General features: G+C 41.3%; 1 protein-coding gene across 1 annotated transcript in view; it reads left to right on the forward strand.

Moving 5' to 3' along the window:
- The first annotated feature begins 5014 nt into the window (after positions 1–5014).
- The window catches only part of Gnai1 (G protein subunit alpha i1), an 82619-nt gene continuing 61600 nt past the window's right edge, over positions 5015–26033 (forward strand). The window contains exon 1 of the mRNA XM_052719760.1: positions 5015–5292. Coding sequence (XP_052575720.1) covers positions 5175–5292 — 118 coding nt within the window. The 5' untranslated portion in view covers positions 5015–5174. The remainder of the gene's footprint in view (positions 5293–26033) is intronic.

A 26033-nucleotide genomic window follows, 5' to 3' on the forward strand; every position in this document is an offset into this window, starting at 1 on the left:
TTTGTATTTGCCACACATCTGTCCTATTGAAATGACAGCTCATGAAAGTCCACAATAATTGGAACCTTACAGATGATCTAACTCACCACATTCATGTTCACAAACAAGGATATTGCAATTAGAAGAGCCTAAAACTTTTAAAGACATGTATGTAGCTGAAGACAGAACTCTGAACTGCCCCATGACTACCTGGTTACTGGCCTAGAGCCTACTCTTTCAGCCCACATTTGAGAGTGTTTTTTCTTTATATATGTCCCAGGTAACATTTTAAAAATGACATATTATGCTTCCTTTATTTTTTTTTTCTGAGACCTCTCCCTCCTTCACCTACACCTCCTGGGCTCCACCAACACAGACCTCCAAAATTACTAGCTTCAGCTGGAAATTATATCTCCCAAATAAATTTTAACTTGGGGAAATTAAAATTGTCCCAATATTCCTGAGTCCTTCAAGATGTCTTCAACATTCTCAATGCACTTACAAATTAGTCTGATGGTTGATGATACTCTCACAGACTCCATGACCTCCTCTTATCAACCTCTTTGGCTGTGGCCACTGTCTGTGAAGCTTCTTGAGAGACACTAAATATTGCCATGGAAAAAGTCCATCATGAAAATGCAACTACCCATAACCAAAGTGCTTCCTGTAGATGCTGTCAATGCCTCCATGCTTGGATGGCTAAATGGTAGTGGAGAAAAAGCCCCCGTCTGGTTTCATTACCCTGGTGTTGTAACTCTTATAATGAAAGAGTGCCATGAATAGTGCCACCTACAGTGGGCAGGTCTTCCCACTTCAGTTGATGTAATCCAACTAAACTCCCACAGACATGTCCAAAGGTCCTTCTCGTAGGTGAGTCTAGGCCAATGATTCTCAACCTTCCGAATGCTGTGACCTTTAATACAGTTCTTCATGTTGTGGTGACTCCCAACCATACGTTATCCTGCTGCTACCTCATAACTGTAATTTCCCTACTGTTGTGAATCATAATGTAAATATCTGATGTGCAGGATATCTGATATTGGACCCCAAAGAGGGGGAGGTCGTGACCCACAGGTTGAGAATCACTGGTCTAGGTTTTTGTCAACCTGACCATTAGTTCTAACCAGCACATCCTCTGTATCAACTCAGTCAGGTTTTCCCCAGTCTTTGCTTAGAAACTCACATGATCTCTAATGAAAATAGTTTCAGTTTTCAACCTGTAAATCTCTACCTGGAAGCAGATGCTGGACTCCCCTAACTATTCCTAATATTCCTAGCGAGTCTCCAAACCAAACTCCTCCGATTTATTAAGCAGAAGGCTCAATCAATGCGACTAAAGGGGCAGGGCTCACTGGCAGCCTCTGTGAACACTGTGGCCAGTGGCAAGCACCACCCTTCAGACCTCTCTCTCCTGGTTCACTCCCCATCCCACATGTATCTTGATTCCATCTTCTCTGTGTTCCTCCTCCACACACTAATCCATTCAAATCAGCACTTCAAGCAACTTTTGCTTATTTTTTCTAAGTGTTATGAATAGTAGAGAAAGCATTAGTGCCAGAAATTGTTTCTGGGGTATTGTAATCTCATTTTTGACTCCAGTCCCACTTGATGTCTGAAAAATACAAAATCTTTGAAGTTCATATAGTTCTAGACTGTTCAATCTGGATGTTTACATCTTAGAGTCTAAGACTTAGACGATGATGAATGGGCTTCTGAGATTGCCTTTTGCAGGAATTGTGGACCGCTTTCCCTCACACCAAGGCAGCTTTGTCTGCTGTTGCGTTCTTTCAGTACTTCTAGGTCTACCATGTTGAAGTCACATTGCCTCTAATTCATGACCTGTCCTCATTCATTTTGAAGTAACAAGTCACATGTGTCTTCTCATTTATACATTAAATATCCACAATTTTCTCCAAGGATAATGTATGTGATAATAATATGACACAGTTTAGTTATTTTAAAACCAATGCTCTTAGCTAAATCTGTTCCAATTTTTCTCTTGACGTATGTGTTTATCTCTCTTAGCAGATGATGCTCAGTGTCATTCAGCAATAGGAAGAAGTAACATAGGAAACCAATGATAATATAGTGGTAAATGAAAGGAGTCAGTTATAAAAGGCTGAACATTATATGGTTCCTTTTGTTTATGTAAATGTGTAGAAGAGGCAACAGAAGGAAGAAAATGAGATTAGTGATTTTCCAGGGCTGAGGGGATAGAATGGGTTGGGGACAATAGTTAAAGGATGTGGGGCTTCTTTGGGGGTGTTACAGACATTTCACAAAGAGTAGGTCATGGTTGTAGAACTCTGTGTCTACACTAAAAGCCACTGAACTGTATGCTTCAAATGTTATGGAATGTGATTTATGTCTTAGCATAGCTGTTAAAAACAACCATAATCTTCCAAAGAAAAACAAGTGTTCAGAAGCAATTTTAACCTCTGTAATTCCAATTTTACTCTTTCACTCTCTATAAATTACATTATTTAATAATACCTGTTCCAGCTCCTTGACAAGGTTGTTGAATAATGTTTTACAATATCATAATTACACAAATTATTAGTCTGAGTGAGGGTTACCATCACATATCTGCATTACTTGCTAGTAACTCCTTTGTTTTGCATATGATGTAAGGAGCATTTTTTCCTTTTACACATCTATTACCTAACTCAGAGGAATGTAGAGACACAGCACTCATTGTATCAAGTCCACCTCTTCATCTTAATATTTAGAGCTCTCTTAATTTTGCCCTATACCCTTTCATTCATCACAGCATACTTCATTTCAACCATAAAAAAATTGTCACCTTCTATGCATACTTTGCCTAGATATTCATATGAAACAAAATATTCCCTATTCTGGACTGAATGTTTATGTCTCCTCAAAGCTCTTAGCTTGAAGCCCTAACACCCGGTGTGGTGGCACTGGGAGGCAGAGAGCCTTTGGGAAGTACGTGGATATAGAGGAATTCCTGAAGGTGCGGCACCAATGACGGTAAAAGAAGAGAAAGCAGAAAGAAATCTGGCCCTCTCCCACTCCTGGTTCTCTTTCCTCTACTTAGTAAAGTGGTCATGCCCCTCTCTCACTCACTCCTGGTTCTCTTTCCTCTACTTAGTAAAGTGGTCAAGCATAAGTCAGGAAGAGACTCCTCACTGGATCAACTGGCCCCTCAGTCTTAGCCTTCCTTGACCTGAGAAATGTGCAAAGTACATCCCTGTTGTTGAAACCATCTCATCATCTATGTCGCTATGGCGGCCTGTTCCAGCACATGATCCTTAAAGTCCGCGCTGGCACTCTGTTCTCACTCCCTCAAAAGTTCTTCCCGTTTGCCTACTCCAGTGTTTCAGGTCCTCTGAGAAGTTCGGCTTCACTTCCATCCATTTATTTCGTTTCTTCGCCTCCTCGACAAGCTTTTCAAAGGGAAGGGGTAATCCATGTAATTCTTTACAACTTCACCTCACCCAGCACACTGTACTTGTTCTTCCTGGTTCCCCTGTGGTTGAACTGCTGGCCCTACACTTCAGCTGGGCTCCAAGCTTACAGGAAGGACAGTTAACTGACAGCTCAAATGGCTAACTCACACTGGGTTGAACGTTCATTTCATCAATTCTGGAATTCCTGATGAACATTTAGCGTGCCAGGAAATACAGAGGAGGTAGAAGGAGTCACAAGCCAAAAAAAAAAAAAAAAAAGTGTGCAGTTTTTGTTGTTCTATTTTGAAAAATGGTAGGAAACGTTGAGGCGTTTCTTAGAATTGCCTGTCTTGTGCCCAGCAGGTCTGACCCTATAACAAAATGGGAACCCACAAGTTCTGCCTGCTCTGAGGGGTCCAGTCTATAGCTATTGTGCCCGTGTCAGCTCAGACAAACCTTCAAACTCAAGACCAGTTTTCCAAATGAGATTTAGAAAATACGATTTTCAAATGGGATCCAAAGAGCAATTTCCTAATTTTTACCTCATCAAGGAAGGCATTTTCTTTGCTAGTGGCTCCATGTTCTAATTAGTCAACATTTTTTCTGTAATCAGTGCAACTGACAGGGAGAGCCCAGAGCTGAAATCTATGCTCCTCCCCTTACGCTGGGCGAAAAACCTCCTAGGCCTAGGCCTGGACCTGGTAGGATGGACTACAGTGTATCACCTGCTCATTTACCAGCAAGGAAGCTAAGGCCTGCAAAAACGAATGACATGCCCACGGGCACAGGAGTTCCCACACGGTCATAAACATGGCTACACAATCCGCTAGGAAATTACATGTACCACAGAGACTTGTTTGTGCGTTCTATTGCTCTTGTCATTTTAAAAACACATCCTTTGATTCTTTGTCAAACGTTTTCTCGGGTTAGGAAGAAATCCTTCAAAATGCGTTCCCTTATGAAAAGGAAGGTGAGCACAGATCAAAGGGAAAGCTAGAGGAAAAGAAAGAAGTGGCAGGGAGGAAGTGGACATAGGTAGCCCCAAGACTCCCTCCACGATTCCCTGTGGTTGCTCACCGTCCCCACCTCGGTTTCCACAGGGCCCCACGCTCATTTCGCTCCCTTTCCCACGGTCCTTCACACAAGCCCACACATTTTGCAAACCCTTGCTTGGCTGCAGGCGCCGGGCATGCTCAAATGCCCAGGACTGCCGTTCTGTTCTTGCTCGCAGCAACTTTGGCAACCGTCCCACCGGCACCCATAAGGGACAGGTACGCCCCGATCCGGGCAGCGGTCTCAAGAGGGGGGAAATGAGGAGTGGGGGGCTCCCGGCTCTGGCCGGAGAGGTCGGCGGGCGCCCGGGGCGCCTCGGGGGCACGCGCGGGAAGCGCCGAGGTCTGCGATGACGCGGGCGCGCGGCCGTCGGAGGGGGCGCTGTCCGAGGGCACGTGCGCGGGCGGGCGGGCGGGCGGGCGCGCGCGCGGGGAGTGGTCGCGGGGCGGGCAGGGGCGGGGCCGCGGCGGCGCGGACGCCGAGCTCGCGCGGGCTGGGAGCTGCTGCGGCTCGGCCACCGGCGGCGGCGGCGGCGGCGGCGGCGGCGGCAGGCGCGGATCGCCGAGTGTCGCCGGCGGGGACGGCCGCCCGAGGCGGCGGCGTGCGGGCTCGCAGACCTTGCCTCCAGCTTGCCGGAGCCGCGGACGCAGCGGGGCCGCCTCCCTCCCGGCCAGCCTCTGCCCGCGCTGCCAGCCGGCCCCGGCGCCGAGGGCGCGGCGACGCTCGGCCACCATGGGCTGCACACTGAGCGCCGAGGACAAGGCGGCCGTGGAGCGCAGCAAGATGATCGACCGCAACCTCCGGGAGGATGGCGAGAAGGCGGCGCGCGAGGTCAAGCTGCTGCTGCTGGGTGAGCGGGGCCGTGGGGACGGGGCCCGGGCCGGGGCACAGCGGGGAGCGAGCGCGGCATCCCAGCCCCTGCACAGCGCAGGCGGCTTCTCGGCCGCGGCGGTGACTGTCGCGCGACCCCACGGGCAACGCGGAGCGTGGCTGGGCGGCGGAACGCGTGGGAACCCTGTCTTTGAAGTTGAGCTCTGCCTTCCCTAGATGAGGGACAATTCTGAACCTAAAAGCCGAGGAGGACCCCCTTTCCACCGACACCCCGCGGTGAGAGGTGTGGTGCGGCGTTGTGCTTTGCCCACGCCGGGAAAGTGCCACGCTGGGTGGCCTCGGGGCGCCTTTTGTGTGGCCTCTGTGGGGTCCCAGTGATCTCGCCTGTCAACTTCATATGGCGACTCAGTGAGTGGGAAAGGGCGCTGAGTAGATTTTCCTGCGTAAGGACAAGAGCTGCGCTGGATGCTGGATTTTGCCTGGGTGGGGGATGGAAACTACCAAAGTTGGCTTACGTTTGCTTGCATAGTAGGAGACGAAGATGCTTCGCGGGGAAAAACAGCCCTGACAGGTGCCAGGGTGCTCATCCTCCACTCCAGGGTCCTCTCTCCGCTGCGGTGCTTGCTCCAGTGAGGTTGGACAAGTGCACGTCAGGCTTTTTTATTCATTCTTAACACTGTTTTGCTGAAAGCTGATGTGGACGTTTTTCTTCCAGTTTTTTGAACGGCGGGGTGGGGGGGAGTGAATCCAGATTTTGATAGAGCGATGTATTAGGAAAATATTCACAGGTTATGGCTTTCAGATTTGTGAGTCAGGATTTCCTTTTGTTTGTTTTCCTCCCACACTCTAGGTATTTAGGTAGATGACAGATTTCTTAGAATCTTCATTTGCACTTCCAGCGATTGCTTGTCTTTTTCTAACAGTTGTGATAAAAGAGAAATATTACTGCACAAATCTGCTTTTTAGTAAGCTCCTGTTTCATTGGTTTAACGACTGCAGAAAGATGGTGGTTATTTCTTTCTTTCTCCATTACTAGTAGGCTTAGAAGAAGCAAACTTGGCATGACTAAAAGTAATAATGATCTGACTCATTTTGCAAGCAAACTGTGAAATAACTTTGCATTTTAAAGAGCTGGGTGGTATTTTTCACCCTCTACAGCCTCCCCCATAAATCTCTCCCTGTAAATAAGATTGGCCTGAGTTTTTCTATTAAAAAGATACTGTGTTTTCATGAGGTCAGTGCGTTTTTAGAGTATTGACCACGGAAGAGACACAACTCGATACTGAACCATGTAGAGGCCCGTTGGGTGACTTACAATAAACATGAAGTAAAGGAATTAGAAAATCCTTTTCCTGTGATTTCAGTGCACCTGCTCTGAATCTCCTAGTGGATTGCACCATAGTTCTTAGTTGGAGCTGCCATCCACCATATTTAAAGCAGTTCTAAAATGAGATGCTCTTGGTGTGGCTTATCTTTAACTAGACAACCATGAAAGGGTTGAGAAGTAGGATTTTTGCTTCTGCAGGGTACAGAGAGCATGGTATTTCTTTTTAACACCGTTGGCGTTTTGAACTTGATAATTCTTTGTCGGTTAGGGTGTCCTGTGTGCTGTAGAATGTCAAGCAACGATGTTGACCTCCACCCAGGAAATGACAATGGCTGCCCCAAGGTTCTAATCTCCCCAAATGTTGCCAAACTCCCCCTGGAGGCAGAAATGTAGCCTCTGCTGAGAACCACTGTTTTAGATTAATAATAAATAGAGTTCAGTGTGTAGCATACACCTGAAGTTGATCTCTCTAACAATCCACGGTGAGGTCATGAGAGATGTACCAGAGTCCTGATTTGCAGAAGCCATGTCGTTCTTATTCCTCCAAACCAGTGCATTAGAAAGATTCCAAAATGATAAAAAAAACAAACCAACAAAGGCAAATGGGTTCCTTAAGTGTTGTTTCTAGCTTTGAGTTTTTCCTTTTCCCTACAAGTGTGTCTTTTGTCTAGAATTCCAGTGTACCGCTCTTTTTTCCCTCCATCCTTTGTCTCACTTCTACACTGTCCTATCCTTTGCCAGAGTTCTGACACCTTGTTCCTATTTAAAAAAAAAAAAAAAAAGCTGGTGTACTTATTTCACAAATGTTAATTCGTGTAATACTCGAAATATTTCCCCCCCAAAATCAGACTTTAGCCGTGAATTCTGACCTTTGATCCAAGTTTGGTTACTTAAGACTGTGTGCAAGTTGCTCCACAGCACACATAGAAGCTGGTCGAGTGAGAAGTAAAATGGTATCTAGGTAACCTGCGACCAATGTCACTTTAATTTTTAGGAGGGTATCTTTATCTTCAGTTTTTTTTTCAACAATTTACTTAAAAATACTTAAAGCATAAAAAATTTAAAAGTCTGTCTGGTTGCATTACATTTTTCATGAAAGAATATGCCTTTTTAAATATCTGAAACATGTTTAAAAGAAGATTCTTGAATGAGATTTGTAAATAATTAGTAATTATTTGGGTGCTGGGTGTCTGATATTCACTGTTCCTTAAGTACAGTGAATTAAGCAAATAGAGAGGACCGAGTCTGGTCTACTGACCTGAGGGGATCAAGTTGGGGTTTTGTTCACTTAAATCTTTCACTTTACTTTTCAGCTTTTAGTATTTGAATAAATTAAGAGGTTTCCATGAATGGGTGTATACTTAGAATCCTTGCCACTATGCATGGATAATTGTTTCAGGGGAAAGTGCCTTTTTTTTTTTTTGTTACATCTTTGAGATGCTGGAATTCATAATTTTAAGGGCCGTATGGTTATAACTAAGATGTCTTTCAGTTAGACTATGCTGTACTCCTGGTATTTATTGAATTAAATTGGGTGATGATTTTTCTAAGATAAGATGTACTAGATTAAAACAGTACAATTTTCATGAATTAATTGTTCATTTGCAATGCTCGGAGTTTATTTTCTCCATCACTGCAGTCCTCCTTATCACTGTACCCACTTTCACAAACAAACGAGCAAATCACAGTCCACAGCCCCCCCCCCCCCCCCCCCCTTAGCGTGGTTTAATTACAGACCTGGGGGAAGTCTTCTGCTGATGGCTCTCCACCGTCAGCCTTCCACTTCCTTTGCACTTGCACAGTGAATTCCCTAGTTGAGAAATTCTGGCTTGGTCAGGCTTTTAATTTTGCATTGCTTTATCTTTTTTCTTACTGTTGGCCCAGAGCCTCGGTTATCAGAAAGGCTATTTCCTTGGACAAGTAGACCTGCCGTTTCCAGCTGAACTGTGTGTTTCTCGGTTCCTGGTCGATTTGCATTAGTGGTTATTCTAATGGAAGCCACTGCTTGGGTAACTGTGTTTTGAATCTGTTGAGTTTTTCTTCAATCCTCCACTGCTCACCCAACGCGACCCTCTACCCCCAGGGCCTCTGCCTCACACAGCCTCATTGCTAAAGATTTTCTGCTCCTTCCTTTCAGCCTCTCCCTGTGGCCCTCTTTCCTATGCCATCAGCTGCATCTGAAACCTTTCTTGCCTTCTGCATTGCCTGCAGAGTGAACTTTTGTTTTAGACCCAGCCTCCCTCCACCTCCATCTTCTCAGGGTTTCTACTCCTCCTAAAGGAAGCGTTAACACAGATGAAGCCTATTTGAGGTTGATGTCCAGTGTTTAGCCTTTCACCCCCGCCTGAGTCCAACTGCCGTGAACACAGTAGGGGGCCAAGTCCTCATATTTTCTTCGTGTTCTGCACTTTCTTCACTGTCCCTCTACTTTGTCATGTGTAAATGTGTGCTAAATTATGTAAAATTATGCTGGAATATGTTCTTCATAAATTCCCAGTATCTGCAGCCAGTTAAAGATAAAGAACTAGTAAAAATATGAGACTAAAAGTAAGTGAATGGTATCCAAAAGCAAGTCCAAGGTTGTAATATTTAATTTTCCACTCAGCGTATTATAATAATAAGTGCTAGAAAGTGATACTGGCAGTGTATTGCAGCAGAATCTATTGCTCAGCTGTCCCGGTGACCTAGGCGTGTTTATTTTTATTTTTTGTATTTTGGTAGAAGTAGATCTTCTGCTTAAATGTTTATTTGGGGCTCTTTTCATTTAGAACCTGAGGCTTATGAAAAGTATCAAGAGCAGGAACCATAAGGCCTGCCTTATAGGATCGAGTGAGTGACTTTGGAAATGGAATAGACACCTTCTAGAATTTGGTAAAGCCTACAAACGTTGATTGTAAGCCTTTAAACATGAAGTTGAGTACCCAGCCAGAATCTGAATTTTTATTTTGTTGTTTGTTCTCATTGCCTGGGAGCATTTAAGACCAACAAATTCACGTGAGAGGAATGGAGTGTATTGGTCATATTCTTAGGTCACATGTTCCTTGGTCACATGTCTTAGCATGGTTTACCCAGCCTGTGATTCCCTGGGGTAAAGCATGGGTGAAGTTCAGATCCCAGGTGGCATTTGAGCCTTTGAACTAAGGTTAACTGAGCACTCATTATGCGCAGGCTGCATTTTGCCATAATTTGTTAAATGATGGTTAGACATCTTAACACAAAAAGAAGGAAATAATTTTAAAGTAAATGTTTATTCGTTTATATTAAATGGCTTCAACCTGTAGCAGCTTTAATATGGGCTTCTGGAGGGTAGAATTTCCAAATGGGTTTCCATTGGATTAAAAAGGATGTGGGCAGGATGTCTCTTCGGGAGATCCTAGGGGTTGCTTTGCTTTCTGACTTTCCTTACACACTCTAGGGGCAGCTGTATGTTTTCATTGACTTATAGCAGCCCTCTACGCTTTCAGAACCAGCAGTGGCCCGTGGGGATTTCCTCCCCTGCTTCTCTTTTTCACTTATTACAACTTTATGATTATATCAAGCTCTCCTAGAAATTCCAGGCTAACAGACCCACTTTAATATTTATAATTATACCTGCAAAGTTAATTTTACCAGATAAGGCAACATTCACAGGTTCTAAGGATGGGGCTTGACTTTTACTGAACCTACCACAGCCAAGTGTGTAGCTCCCAAAGATTCAAGTCTATTCTGCATATAAAATGTCTTCACCCCATCGTCATCTCCAGAACCTCTGCCCTCACACCACTAGTGGAAATGCCAAAGCTTCTGATTGGGTGTGGGTGAGATTGCAGGTATCACCAGCAGTTTGTGGACCTGCCCAACAAACAAACAAATAACAAGTTGTCAGTTCCAGAATGTAATGATGGGACAAGAAGAGGTCATCAGCTCTAGATACACCCTGCCACCCACCCATTCAAAATGGAGTACATAGGGAGCAGGAAAAAGGAATCCTTCTCTAGCACTCCCAAATGGCACCAGGTCCAGGGAGCAGTCTGCGGAGGGTCTGCACCGAGAGATGCTGCACTCTGCCCTTTGCTCTTCTCTCCTTAATGGATGGTAGCACGTGTTGGCAGCTGGTAGTCACAACATTGTTTCTTGTTCATAGAGCTTTGATGGTCTTATAGCATTATTTCACTTTTTTTCACAACATACTTGTGAAAAGTATGTTTCTCATTTGATTATACTCAGCAAGGAGGAAAAAGCTAACCCAAACAAAATACTGCTGCAATAGTGTAATAATCGTGATCTGTTACTATTATTATAATGCATAAAAACATGAAGTTTTTTCATCTGAATATACAAGTTGTGGTTTGTAAGTTGGCTCTTCACAGGACCCAACTCAATAAGCTTTCTAAGTCTGTGTAATAAGGGTTCCCTTTACTCTTGTTCCTAGCAAAATGGCCTTCCTTTCCATGCTATTGTTCTGTGCTGCCTTCACAGTTCCTGTGTGTCCCGACAGAGTGTGCGTGAGAACTCGGGTACTTGTAAGAGGACTTTTAAAGAAAGTGATCGTGCTTCTGTGTTTCTTCTGAACCCTTGCTAGGCGAGAACTCCATATAGTGTGTAATAGAGCACACCAGGACAGTTTGGACTGTGTTGTGTCGGGTGTGTGTTACAGCAGCTCCCATCAGCCAGCTACCTTCATTGAAATTGTATGTATAATACTGTGAAATGGATAGTGGTTGTTGTAATTTATATAACTATGGAATCCTAAAATCACTGGTTTCTGACATCCTGTATTGACCCCTGATACTATACTCAAATTGTAATGTGAAAGATTAGCTTTTCTCTCTCCTCCTCCCGGTTGGTGAGGTTTTTCGTGGTCATCTAGTTTAAATTAATTATTTCTTCCTGATTGCACCATACTGAAATTGCAGACTTAAAAAAAAAATGTTGTTTGCCTTGCTCTGTGGGTTTGGCTTTCAGAGAATGAATCCCGTGGGACTTGTTTACCCTCTGATGGGATGGCCTGTAGTACCCTTCTCTTCATTATTGGTAAAGTGAATACATATATGAGTCAACATTAAGTTTGACTAGTAGGCCTTATGTGGAAAGAATTGACACATCTGTGTTGTATCTGGGGTAATTTGAATAAATTTTGACCCACTGTGTCCCCATTTATCACACACATACACACACACACACACACACACACACACACACACACACACACACACATCTTGCTGGTTGGAGTAACTAAAACTCATTATGTTACTCCTTACATAGCTATAAAAGTTAGTTGGTGGTAGACTTGTTACATGATCAGAAAACTACTGTGTGACTCTTGGTAAATAAAGTGATAGGAGGGAATGTCTTTTGTTGGTGTTTATTCTCAGTACTTTGTTTTGGACAATACTGTTACATGGCTTCTTCATGTTTGACTGTATAAAATGCATGCAGCCACATAAGGAGGCATGTCCTATCATAGCTGTGTGTCACCTAGGGTAATGTGATGACCAGCAGGGTATGCTGAGAACTCACCCCCAGTGTCTTCTTTTTGTGTTCCTTGTCTTTAATTGGTAGGGATTATTATTGGTGGCATTTATAAAGTATGCTCTATGCTTTTCTTATCAGTCTTAGGCTTACCAGTCATGTTTAGAGAAGTAATATATTTATATTAAATACCAAAATTTCCATAGGCAAAAAAGGGGAGAAAGAGAATAGAATTAATAGTATGGGGATGCAGTTCAGTTTGGGGGCTTTTAGTGTTACAGAATGCCTATGACTATAAATTTGCCAATTTCTGTTATGTTTTTCTGAGCATATTTGATACTAATTGCCTGTGAGCTCTGTGCGATATAGCATCCAAGTGGGTCCTATGCTACCTGTGAATAGTGTTCGTCCCCTTGGTTTATTGAGCTTTGCAGGGAGGTCTCCAGAATGAGGCCAGATGATCAAGAACTCCCAGGGCAATTGTTTTTCTTGAGACCTTAAGCAGTCCACATTCTTTAAGCTTCCATTTTTTTTAAATAAACACTGAATAATAAATATATCTAGCTCATGGGGCTGGGGACAGAATAAGTTAATGTACTGAAGTTCTCAGAAAATGGCACATGAGTTCCTAATAGAAACTGTTATAGACACTGGAGTTTCAGCCCCGCCTTATAATTTGAGCCGTTTACTGTCTTATACATTAGTCGTTTTGTTGACTTTCTTAGCAAAGATGTGTACATAGCAAGAACTTCTAGAGGTAAAAATCAATTTCAATTACTATTTTCTGCTCCTACCACTGATTCCTCGTGGACCTTGGATTTCAGTTAACAGTCTCTTCTCTGGTATCACACCAGGGAAACATTTGTGAGATGAATTTTAAGAAATTGGAAGACTTCATAAATGGTTTTACAGTATTTCTCTTCCATGTTATTACTCATTGATAAAATAAATGCTGTGATTTTTTTTTTTGCTTATTTTCATTTTAGATTTCTCTCTCTTTCCCTCTCTTCTTTCCTTCATTTCTTCCTTCCTTCCTTTCTTCCTTGTTTTTGAAATAAAACAAACCTGTAAAGCTTTGGACATCATTTGAAACATCCTTTGGACAGATTCAAAAGAATGTGCCTTTCCCTGGGGGAGTTGATTATATTCAAAACATTTTAAATTATTCTGAAAATTACCATATTTTTGATTCCTGAGATATTTTTATTTTATTATATTTTTATTTAAATTTTTATTCATTTACATACCAACCACAGTTTCCCCTTCCTTCCCCTCCTCCTGCTCCCCCCATTTCCCCCCACCCTACCCCCATCCACTCCCCAGAAAGGGTAAGGCCTCCCATGGGGAGTCAGCAAAGCCTGGCACATCAAGTTGAGGTAGGACCAAGCTCCTCCCCCTGCGTCAAGGTTGAGCAAAGCATCCCACCATTGGATTCCCGAGGTTTTTTAAAAAAATAAAACTCTAGACCTACCGTAAATTTACTTTTGGGGGGAGGAGAGGTATCTGTTGAAAAGTGGTAGTAGCCTTTATTTTAAATTATGAGTTGTTAAACCTGTTAGTGTTGGTGCTTTTGATAAACTGTTGAGAGTCCCTTCAGGTTCAGCCTGGAGTTAGAAGGAATGCGCCCTGCTTGCATTACCCTCCTAAGGCTGGGTCTTGAGCTTTTATTTTTGGAATTTATTTACCTAATCTATATTGTAATTCTCCTTCTTTAAAGTTGCCTTTTATTTGGCATTCTTTTTTTTTTATTTAATTTTTTTAATTTTTATTTTGCAATACAATTCAGTTCTACATATCAGCCATGGATTCCCTTGTTCTCCCCCCTCCCGTCCCCCTCCCCTTCCCCCCAGCTCACCCCCCATTTCCACCTCCTCCAGGGCAAAGTCTTCCCCCGCGGACTGAGATCAACCTGGTAGACTCAGTCCAGGCAGGTCCAGTCCCCTCCTCCCAGGCCGAGCCAAGCAATCCTGTATAGGCCCCAGGTTTCAAACAGCCAACTCATGCAATGAGCACAGGACCCGGTCCCACTGCCTGGATGCCTCCCAAACAGATCAAGCCAATCAACTGTCTCACCCATTCAGAGGGCCTGATCCAGTTGGGGGCCCCTCAGCCATTGGTTCATAGTTCATGTGTTTCCACTCGTTTGGCTATTTGTCCCTGTGCTTTATCCAACCTTGGTCTCAACAATTCTCGCTCATAAAAACCCTCCTCATTCTCGCTAATTGGACTCCCAGAGATCCACCCGGGGCCTAGCCATGGATCTCTGCATCCAGATCCCTCAGTCGTTGGATGGGGTTTCTAGCACGACAATTAGGGTGTTTGACCATCCCATCACCAGAGTAGGTCAGTTCGGGTTGTATCTCGACCATTGCCAGCAGTCTGTTGTGTGGGTATCTTTGTGGATTTCTGTGGGCCTCTCTAGCACTTTGCTTCTTCCTATTCTCATGTGGTCTTCATTTACCATGGTCTCCTATTCCTTGTTCTCCCTCTCTGTTGTTGATCCAGCTGGGATCTCCCGCTCTCCCATGCTCATGGATAGGCAGGACTAACATAGTAAAAATGGCAATCTTACCAAAAGCAATCTACAGATTCAATGCAATACCCATCAAAATACCAACACAATTCTTCACAGACCTAGAAAGAATAATACTCAACTTCATATGGAAAAACAAAAAACCCAGGATAGCCAAAAGAATCCTGTACAATAGAACAATCTCTGGAGGCATCACGATCCCTGACTTCAAGCTCTACTATAGAGCTACAGTAATAAAAACAGCTTGGTACTGGCATTAAAACCGACATGTGGACCAATGGAATCGAATTGAAGACCCTGACATGAATCCGCACACCTATGAACATATAATTTTTGACAAAGAAGCCAAAAGTGCACAATGGAAAAAAGAAAGCATCTTCAACAAATGGTGCTGGCATAACTGGATATCAACATGTAGAAGGCTGCAAATAGGTCCATATCTATCACCGTGCACAAAACTTAAGTCCAAGTGGATCAAGGACCTCAACATAAATCCAGCTACTCTGAACCTGCTAGAAGAGAAAGTAGGAAGTAGTCTTGAACGCATTGGCATAGGAGACCACTTCCTAAATAGAACACCAGTAGCACAGACACTGAGAGAAACAATCAATCAGTGGGACCTCTTGAAACTGAGAAACTTTTGTAGAGCAAAGGATACGGTCAACAAGGCAAAGCGACAACCTACAGAATGGGAAAAGATCTTCACCAACCCCACATCTGACAGAGGACTGATATCCAGAATATATAAGGAACTCAAGAAATTATTTGGCATTCTTAATGTGTACTAATTCTGTGTATCACGGTGTTTTACAGGCACAAGCCATGTAAGTAAAGCTGTAGTGAGATCATTATAATACAATGGGAATTAGAAGAAAACTCTTATATGATTAGTGGTTCTGAGGTTAATTCAATTTTAAGACTTAAAATTCATTTTTATATGTTATAAACATACATCAGTGACTTGATTTTTCACAGATCTTTGCAGTCACTTGGAACAATTTGTATCCAGGATGTGTCCTGGCTGGTTGGTAAATTTGCTCTCTTGATGGGAGACTTGCACTCTGCATCTGCCTTCTCCTTCATCCTCATCTGCCTCAGCAGCTGTGCCTCTCACCTCCATCCTTTCTGGCATCCTCACACTTCTTCAAGACCCCTGTGTCCCGGTCCTTAGACATTTTCAACTCATGCTAGTATTAAAGTAATATGAGGCAAAGAAAGCCGTTCATATATTTTTTACTGATTTTAAATCTTTTTCATAATACTAGATTATTTCTGGTTTTGCTTTTACATTTTCATAATTTAGTCAATTATGGATAGATTTTTTTCCTTTAGTCAATTATGGGTAGGTTTTTTTGCATATTGAACTGACGTGTTCATGAATGTTTAGCAAGGTTATATACAGAGGATATACCAGGATATACAGAGTTATATCCCTACATAAACCCTCTTTTATTGAGTTGGAGTCTCCAATCGCCCAGGTTGGCCTTGAACTCCCTGTATATCCCAGATAGGCTTTGAACCTTCCTATTTCAGCTTCTCTAAAATAAGCTGGAAGTTAGACATTTGCCACCATATCTCACTAGACTATGGATTTTTTAATGAAGTGGCTTTAAATTAAATACTTTTTTCACAGATCTGGAACCTTGAGAAGTATAACAGACACTCATGTAGCCACACCTATCGGTATTTATTTAAAGAGCTAATGTCTTGTGTCTTTTCTCTCCTCTGGGAGGAAATACTTCATAATTTGGTTGGGCGTTTCCATATTTCTCTGTGCTCCTTCTATATCCTCATTTCATCTGATCAGTGATAACCTAGCCTGCCTTTTATATTAATTTATATTAATGCTGACCTTTTAATGGTGCCATTGTCATTGCTGGAAACCATTTCTAAACCCTTAAGTTTGCTTGTTTGACTCTTTCATTTTCCAGATTTTTAATCCCTGTCTACATAGCTTGAAAAGTTGAGGGGTCTGCTGTTCAAAATGTCCTGATGCCATCTCACAGTAGAGTATGTCCCCTTGTAGCTACTTTCCAATAGTGCTCATGGGACATTGCATCACCTGAGTGAGCCTTGTGCATATTGGGATGGTTCCACTCTCCAGTCAGTCCTGTGGAATGTAAGGAGAGGTTAGGGTTTTCTAAGGTTCCTAACACCATATGTTCAAGGCTGAAGACAACATTTCTCATCCTTTGTTTAGACACTTTTTCCTCCCCCCACTTTTTTCCTTCCATAGTTTATGGTACCATCAATCTTTGGTATGTTGTTAGTTGTGGAAGTTCCTGGTACTATACTGGGGATCCTTATTGACTTTCATGTTGAGATGTCATCAGTGGCAGCTAGGGTAATTCTTGCCTATTGGAAAACCCCATGGAATTGTCACTGCACCTGCTAGTCCACTATGTCTTGTTTCTGCTTCAGCTGGACAAGCCTCTCTTTCTGTCTCAACTGACTGTTGTGGATGCTATGTCCTCCCCAGTTACTGCTTGTCTCAGGCATCCTGTTGTGCAGGGTCATTATGGCGGATCCAAGCTCTGAACTGTCTTGAGTGCTCTGCATTTTCTGGTCATTTCGACCCTCAGGAATCGCACACTCTGCCCATTGCTCACAGGTTCTGTGAAGTTGGGAGCTGCAAGTTCAGCCCTTCCTAGCCACACTTTTCCACCAGACTGCATGGAACTTTTCCCTTGTCCTGCTGGTTACCTCTAGAACTTTGGCCCACAGGAGAAATGAAGAGAGGTCTGACTCTGCCTTGCTTGTCCCCATCTGCCTTCTGCCTTTGCTACTGATTACCTCCCAAGCTTGTAGGCTTTGCCAAGAGGGTTGCCTGGGAAAGTAGGCCACTTGGATATTCTTCCATCTCCATCTGGATGACACTCCTCATATCTGCTTCTTTCCCCATTATTCTTCTAAGTACAAAAAGGAAAAGAAAAAACCCACACCAACAGACCAGCAGATTTCAAAACAAAACATTATCTTCTTTTTAAATATATATACAAAAAAAATATACATGTGCATGTATATATATTTCCCCCCCCTGTGTGTGTGTGTGTGTGTGTGTGTGTGTGTGTGTGTGTGTGTGTGTGTGTGTTTGTGTGTGTCTGTGTGGTGGTATGAGCATATGAATATAGTTGTCAGTGGTTCCTTCTGGAGCTACAGGTTGCTGTTGGACACTTAATGTGGATTCTGAGAATAGAACTCAGGTTCCTGTCGACAGAGCCCTCTCTCCAGCCCTTGAATATTATATTCTCTGTCGTCTGCTCTGAAGTTAGGTCTCTTTTTTGTAAACAGTTTTTTTTTTCTCCTGAAATTCTTCCTCTTAGCCATCCCTGATATATCACAAGTGCCAACCCCATTTTTTTAGAACTGCTTTTCTTAGACTTATAACAAGCATCCTTAGATGTGATTAAGCTCTCAGATTCAGACTGTCACTCACAAGGTATAGGATGTGGTCCAGATTCTGCATTTTTTTTTCTCAAGCTCCCAGGGGATCCAGATGCTGCAGGCCCATAGGCCAGTCCACATTATGAAAAGCACAATCCTAGAGGAAATGATTTGCCTGACATTTTTGCAGTTATCCTCCTCATAAGTACTTTTCAAGCCTTGTCTTTTTCTTCACATTCATGAAACTTAGTGTAATCTTATCAAGAAGGTTTAACAAGCACCTTGTATAAAGTGAGTCCTCATTATTTTTTTTACATTCACCTGTGTACACATACATATTTGTCAATGTCTCTCATGCTTAAATATTGTTATGTTATAAATTTCTGATCTGAATCTGGAGACTAATTTGAGTAGGACATTTTGAGGAAAAATAGTTCAGTGTTATCCTACATGGAAACATTTACTTCCTGAGGACTGACCCAAAATTATAATCAGTGACAATCAATCTTCTATTTCTACATGTGTGAAAGGACTTTCAAGTGAAGTCCCTTTGATGATAAGATCATTCAGGTCTGGCTAGAAGTGCCCTCATAATGTTTTTATGACTGTTTTCTTGGGTTGACTTTCATGATGAAATGACTTTGTTGGACATAAATAAAGGGCAGTTGCTCTTTGGATGAATGCTGTGTCTTCCATCGTTCTTGCTAAAATCTGGATTCCCAATGTAATGACTAAGCATGGGACCCACGGAGGTCTGAAGGGCTGGAGTTTTGCAGGGGCATCAGGCCTTCATCACAGGATGGAAGTAGACAGTGACGGGTTCTCCTCATGGATGTCCAGCTTCTGGACCTGGGAGGAATAGATACTTCATTTTCAAAACTGCCTAATCTGTTTCTGGTGTCAGAACAGCCCAAACTAATTGAGACTTTTGTAAAGTGTGAGGATGCTAAGAGTCAGATGATGAAGTTTATAGTAACTGAACTTGAAATGATTGATCATGACATGTTTTTCATAACTAATATTTTTCTAATCCAAAGTTTCAGCATACTTTTTATTGCATCTAGAAGGGAATTATGATCTTATAGCTTACCCTCTCATTAATAATGTTAAGTACTGATGATCAGACCTAGCACATGTTCATCAGCTTCTTTGATTTCTGAGTATCATTTGTGGACTGGGCTTTACTTGAAGTTAGTCACAACATCTGGTTCTTAAACACATGTAATTCATTTAACAAGTATTTATAGACTGCCAACTCTATGGCTTTTCAGGCTCCACATATCTTGGAATGGAACAGTCTTTGGGAAGCTAATAAGAGTTAGAGAAAACAGTCTTTAAACATTTGCCATCAAATAAAGCAGTCTAGTTATTTTGGCCTGTTTTATTCTAATCTATTCCACAGATATGTAACTGCTCTCCTGTTAGCGATTGTGGTCTTCCTATTTTGTTGTAGCGTAGTCTGCTGCCTTGGTCATACTTTGTGCCCGTGATCCTGGGTTTTGTCTTTGAATTCCTAGGTTAATGGTGTTGAGCTGTTACAAAGTTCATGCTCATAGGCAGATGAGAAGACCTGCCATGGTGCTGTAATACTTCAACTCTTACAGAGGGTGCCAGGTACCCAGATGTTTAACTTCTTGCTTTCTTGGCAAAAATATTTCATACATAAAACCAGATTTTGGTATTGTAGGCCAATACCTGTCAACTTGGGCACCTTCTCTTCCTGTGCTACTGTTCCCTGAGGCTTGCTACTCCTCTTTTGGAATGCGGTCTGCACCACCCTCCTTTTCCATTTTTACCTGAGTCTGTCTGCTGCAATAGTCTCTGACCTTGTCTTCCTACCTGCATTCCTTCAGCCTCTACAGCCTTCTGACTGACAGCTTTGATCTTATCAGTAGCTTCTCAGAAGTCCCTGGTGGTTCCGATTCCTTTCAGAGCACCACCCTAATTATTAGCATGGTATTAAAGATTCTGTGTGCTTTGGTTTCTACTCTGCCTCTGCCTATTTCCCATGACTCTGTTTTTCCACGCTTGAGCCCTTCCCAGGTTTGAATATGACGTCAAGCATGTCAGACGGCTCTGATTTCCCTCTGTGCCCTTATCTTGTTCCTCTTTCCAGGATGCCTTCCTGCTTACCTATCCCAGTCCTGCCTGTGTAAAGTCATCTGTTTCAATATTGAATGCTGGATCCTTAATAAAATAACTTCTATTGATTCCTAGTAATGATTTAAATGTATTTCAATATCATTTGAATATATGTAATTATGCAAACATATGATTAGGTTGAAGATTTAGGTGACTACAAAGCCAAATAACTGCATACAAACTACAAAGTGGAACAGTTTCGCTAGCACCACGTGCTCTGTGCTAGGTGTGATGTAACAGCATGCTCCCTGCCTACTCCCGAATGCCAGATGGTTCTTCACTCTCCTTTTATGCCTCAGATTGCAAAACCCTCATTTCTAGAGTAGTTCCACCTTCTTCAGTAGAACAAATTCCTCCTTGAGGCATCATCTATGATAGGAATCAAAAGACTTATTACTGTACCTCCAAGTAGCTCCTTTTTTTGTGTTGATATGAAAAAAAAACCCAAAAGCAAAAAACACAACACAACAGTCCATCTGGACCTAATTTTAAATTGCCTAAATGCAAATAATCAGTTAAAACTACTAAGTCTGTTTGTGAGCTGTGATCTGTATTATATGTATCCAAACCTGTGTCGAGAGTGGATTCTGCCCTCAAGAAACTTAGTGACAATGAGAACAAAGAAACCTTACCTATAGAAAGACAGGATGAGAGATGGGAGTGAGACTGACACTTGTATGGGAAGGGACCTGAATTTCAGCTCGAGAGCTGTTAGCCACTTAGCCTTTCAGCTTCCAAAAGTGATTGACAAGTATGCCATGTCTAAGGGCTGGGGTGATAACTCCAGTTTGGTTTCCAGCACCTAAATTGGATAACTCAAAATTTCCTTAACTCCCAGGGGATCTTACGCCCTCTTCTGGCCACTAGGGACATCTGTACACATGTACACATACACAAACACATATACACATAGGTATATTTGTATATTTATTTTATATTTATATATAATTTATATATGATACTTATATATAGAAATAAAGTAAATCTTTTTTCTAAATAAAAAGCATATTGTCTGTTTCCTTTTCATTGATTTTTTAAAACTGTGTATATACTTTACTGTTTATTTCTTAATCTTTTTCGTGATCCATGGTTCCTTTAGTTTTCTAGAGCTAGTGTAAATAGTGTTAGTGTCATATTACAAAGCAGCAAATTGAGATTGACAGTTCACTTATTTGCTCAAAATATAAGGCCAATGAACTGCCAGACTGGGTCTTACATTTCTTCAGGTCTGACTTCCATTTTTTTAACCTCTTGATGCTGTTTTTCTAAGTACTTTGCTATGGTGGAATCTGAGAAAAGCTTCCTTATATTATTTCAAAATGTGGACATTTCCAACCATGAATGTAAGGGTCTCTCACTTATGGGGACAAGGATTGGAAGAGTATATGCTAAGCACATACTTATTGAATAAGTTAATAACAGTGATAGTTGGTAAAATAAACAAGCAACTCAACATGAGTAATAACATATGCCTAATCTGAATTTTTAAAAGATGAGAATTAATTTCACATATATACATATACATATATATGCATTAAAATAGTATGGGTTGTTTTTTAAAAACTAGAATATGAGAAACTAATTCCAGAATAAAACTGGAGTTAATATACATTTACTCTCATTTCTTACATCTTCAGTAGCTAGGGCTGAAATATTTCAAATAAAAAGTGAAATTTACTTCAAAGAAAAACCTGAGGCAATTTCATGTCCCGAATCTTTGAAGGGAGACTTAATTATATTTAATGCACTGTATTTACTGGAGATAGACTGCAGACTGTTCTATTTAATTTTTTTTAAACATCAATGATTTTCCCATTAATCAAGGAAACAAGAACACTGAACTTGTGAGAATTTGGCACAATGTAGGAGTATCCATGTCCTACCTAGCATTCTGGTTTCTGCCCATTTTTATGAGGGAGATTGGAAGAAGGAAGATCATATTAATGAATCACTTTTTGACTTTGTATGCCTTCCTTTTAGTGGCCATAATAAAGTTTTACATTCTAGGTTTAATGTTTTCCTTGTAAACTGTAGATCTTAAAATTAGCAAACAGATATTAACATATCCTTTTTCTAATAATGTTCTGAGTATACTTGAAAATTGCCTTGTTTTTGACTCCTACATTGAAATTAAAGACTTTTCTAACTCTGGTTTGACTGGGAATGTGCTGTAGTAGTGTGTCTATAGTACTGTAGGGGAAATTAGTGGGGTTATTGTGAATCAAGTCAGTGGGGGCTGGGTCAGAATGTCCCAAACTTATCTCTTATCCCAAACTAATGTGATGGGGATATAGAAAAGAAGACTTCTTTTGACTTTATTTTGAGGGGTCATATTTGTCAATGACTTTAGTGTTCTAAACACAGTCTTACATATCTGTTCCCAACCACCACTGTAAAGAGATAGATATACATCTTTTGTTCTGTTGTCAAGGAGAGGAAAATTAAGAAACACAAACACATGAAATTGAGTGCGTTCAGGATTATGTGACCATGATATGAGGGCTTATGCCTAGTCTTGTTGCAACTTGTTATTCTGTGTTTGGTTCATATCTCTGGGAGGCCTGCTCTTTTTGGAAGGGAAATGGAGGAGGAGTGGATCTGGGGGTAGGGGAAATGGGGGGTACTGGGAGGAGAGGAGGGAGGGGAGACTCTGGTTGGGATGTAATGTGAATGTATGAGAGAAGAATAATAAAAAATGTTTAAAAATGCCAACAGAAGACAGTGTTTTTTTATTTGTGTGTAGATTACTGGATTTTCTTAATCTCGGGAATTATCTTCTATGACATCTATTTCACTTCGTATTATACCGAGACATATTACAAGCATAAATTACCATGGAAACCGGCTTTAGTTAGCCACTAAGTTAATTTTTTCAGGAAGTAGATACAAGGGATACTTTATTTTAGTTATTATTTTTATGACCTTACTTGTCTTGTGGCTGAGTGATGGGTTATAAGCATTTTTAAGGGTGTATTTAACAGCATCTGTGTGGATTTGATGAATTTTGTGTGGCTACATTTTGAGAAAAGGATTGGTCTTGGTATCAGGGACTGGATGCACTTCTCCACGCTGGTGAAAAGGACAGTTCTGCATACTTTCATAAGTATGAATTTTCAGACTGAAGTTACTAGGAATTCCAGTATTCTAGTTTTTAATTTGAGATATATATATATATATATATATATATATATATATATATATATATAAAATGAAAATACATATATATTTATACACACATATCTAACTTTTTTGAGCTTGAGGACAATTTTGTTAGATATTTATTTATAAAGAATACCCAAGGTCGCACAAACTATGACTCTTGGCAGCTGCCTGTAGGAGGTACATACAGAGGAGGAGAGAAAGACATGCCATTTAAGTTAAGCTGTCATGGAGGTCAGCCATATGGCAGACAACAGTCTCATGCTGGGGAGGGAATTTACTATAGTACCTTTATATAGGTTCATGATGATAGATAATTTAATTATTACACAATTCTTGAAGGTCTGTTTTTCTTTATTTATATTAAAGGAAATCATGAATAGATTCTATGTTTGAGATAGAACTATACGATATTGTTTGGAAATGATATTATCCCCAAGTAGCAAGAACTTAGATGGTTTCAGTGGTTCTAACTGGAGTTCTGGGATCAGCAGTTCTGGGCTGTGTTCCAGAATTATGAGAGGAATATAACTGTGAAAGACTTGGGTTTATAGTTTAGTAGGTTATAGACAGATTATTTTTAAAAGTAGGTTACTTTTCTATAGAATATGTTTTTACCTTAGTGACATATACTCAGGACAAATAGCTGTGAAATATTACAGAAAATGTGTATTGATGTATTGAACATTATTTTCTTTTAGTCTGCTTTTGAACTAGTCTTTAATGTCCTATCCATGTTTCAGTTACAAACTAACAGAAGTACAGAGGTTTTTCCACGTTATTGACTTGATGTCTAGTACTGCGTAACTTCTTGACTTTCAGTGCTTTTCTTGTTAGAAGGAAACGCTTGGTCCCCTTCATAGTCTCTTCACTTGAAGAAGGACGAAGTATCTGAGTTCATATCAGCCCATCATTTGGGGCAAGGATGCTTGTAATCAGAATGATTTTGTTCTAGTATAAATAAGTAATTAAAATTTTCTTTATCATACCAGTTTCAAGAGATGTTTAATTCTGCAGTTTAGATAGACAGTATAGTTATGCATACAAATTTTATATATATATATATAATTTGTGTACAGGGTCTATGATAATTGACCATTTCAGAATTTTGTTATTAAAGATTGTTTTTTATTCTGGAATAAGATGATTTCATCACAATTAAAGAAAATCTCCTATGTACTTACTTCTTTAAATATATCTCATGTAGTCTGGTTTTTTAAGACTGCATGCGTAGTTATTAAGGTGTCAAAGTTAGTGAGTAGGCTGGTGTCTTTATTATTAAAGATCAGTGATTATAATTGAGGTTTTGAAATTTTAAGTAGCAGTGGTATTCCAGGAGGAACGATAGCAGAGTTATGCAGTTAGGTGTTTAAGGGGGAAAAAAGAAAAAAAAAAAATCAGTGTCACTGAGCAGACAATTAGGAAGCGAATGTACCCACCAGCAAGCAGGCTGCCTTTCCACTCTGACACGAAGAAGGAAGAGCTGTGGCTGCAGGCCTTATTTGCCTCAGGATGCTGCATTGATGTGCAGACTCTTCCCAAATGGCTTGAAACACGGCGCTGTGTTCAATAGGCGTGTGTTGTGGGCTTGCTCCAAAGACTTGAAAGCCAACAGGAAAAGCGTATTCTTACACTGTGATCTCACAGTGGGGTAGGGGAGTGCCTTCTGTGGCAGCGAAACACCTCCAGAGTGTGTGGTAATCCCTTGGTGAATCGCCTGGAGGTCTGCAGACCAAAGTGGAATCGTTGTTGTCTGCTTCTGCCCTTTAAAAGGCATAGACTTCTTATTGTAGAACTTTTACATTTATAGCAGTATTGAGCAGGAGACAGTGATTTCCTTATGCCCGGATAACCTATCCATACTTGGCCTTGTGTTATTACTATCTGTCTCCAGGGTGGTATGAGTTTTACAATTACGAATAAAGCTGCTATAAGCATCTGTGTACAGGTCTTCTGTATAGACCTATTTTCAACTCCTTGTCAACAGAAAGGGAAGGTGTTGGATTCAGCAGCAGTGACATAGGAACTACCAAACTCTCCCAAACTGGTTGTTACTTTTTCCATGTCCACCAATAGTGAATAGACGACTCCCTCCTGTCCCCTCTTCGCTGTTGCCAGGCTTGTGACTGGGGCGTTCCTGTATGTGTGAAGTGTAAGAGTTATACTCATTTGTGCGTTCCTGATGCTTGAAATGGGAGCAGCTTTTTGCTTGCTAATTTGCTACCTATGTCTCTTGTTAAGGTCATTGGCCTAATTTTTAATATGTTTCATTATGAATTCTTTGCGCGTTTTATATTTTAGCTTTTTAAATTATTTTTTAAACTGACAGACCATCTTGTATTTTGCATAATAGCCCTTTTCTACTATATGTTGGAAACAATTTCTGCCAGTATTCTTCTCTTGGTAGTGTCTTCACTGGGCAGAAGCATGCAATTTTGATAAGGTCCAACTTACACATTCTACTTTGGTGCTGAATCTAGTAAGTCAACACCAACTCAGGTTTTTCTTCTGTTTTCTTCTAGGAGGTTTATTGCTTCATCATTTACAACAGTGTCTAGATTCTTTTTTTTTTTTTTTTGCATACAGCTGTCTCGTTCCAGCACTCTTTATATCTGTGGAGACTGTCTGCCTCCATTGCATTGCCTTTGTGCCTCTGTCCAAGGTCAGCTGACTAAAGTGTGGGTCTGCGGCTGGGCTCCTTATTTTGGCCCATTGGTGGTTCTCCTCAGTTCTTAGACGAGAACAAATGGTTTGGATAAGGAGA

This window comes from Peromyscus californicus, unplaced genomic scaffold, assembly GCF_007827085.1.
Source record: "Peromyscus californicus insignis strain IS unplaced genomic scaffold, ASM782708v3 Scaffold_6__1_contigs__length_162567912, whole genome shotgun sequence".
Classification (NCBI taxonomy): domain Eukaryota; kingdom Metazoa; phylum Chordata; class Mammalia; order Rodentia; family Cricetidae; genus Peromyscus; species Peromyscus californicus.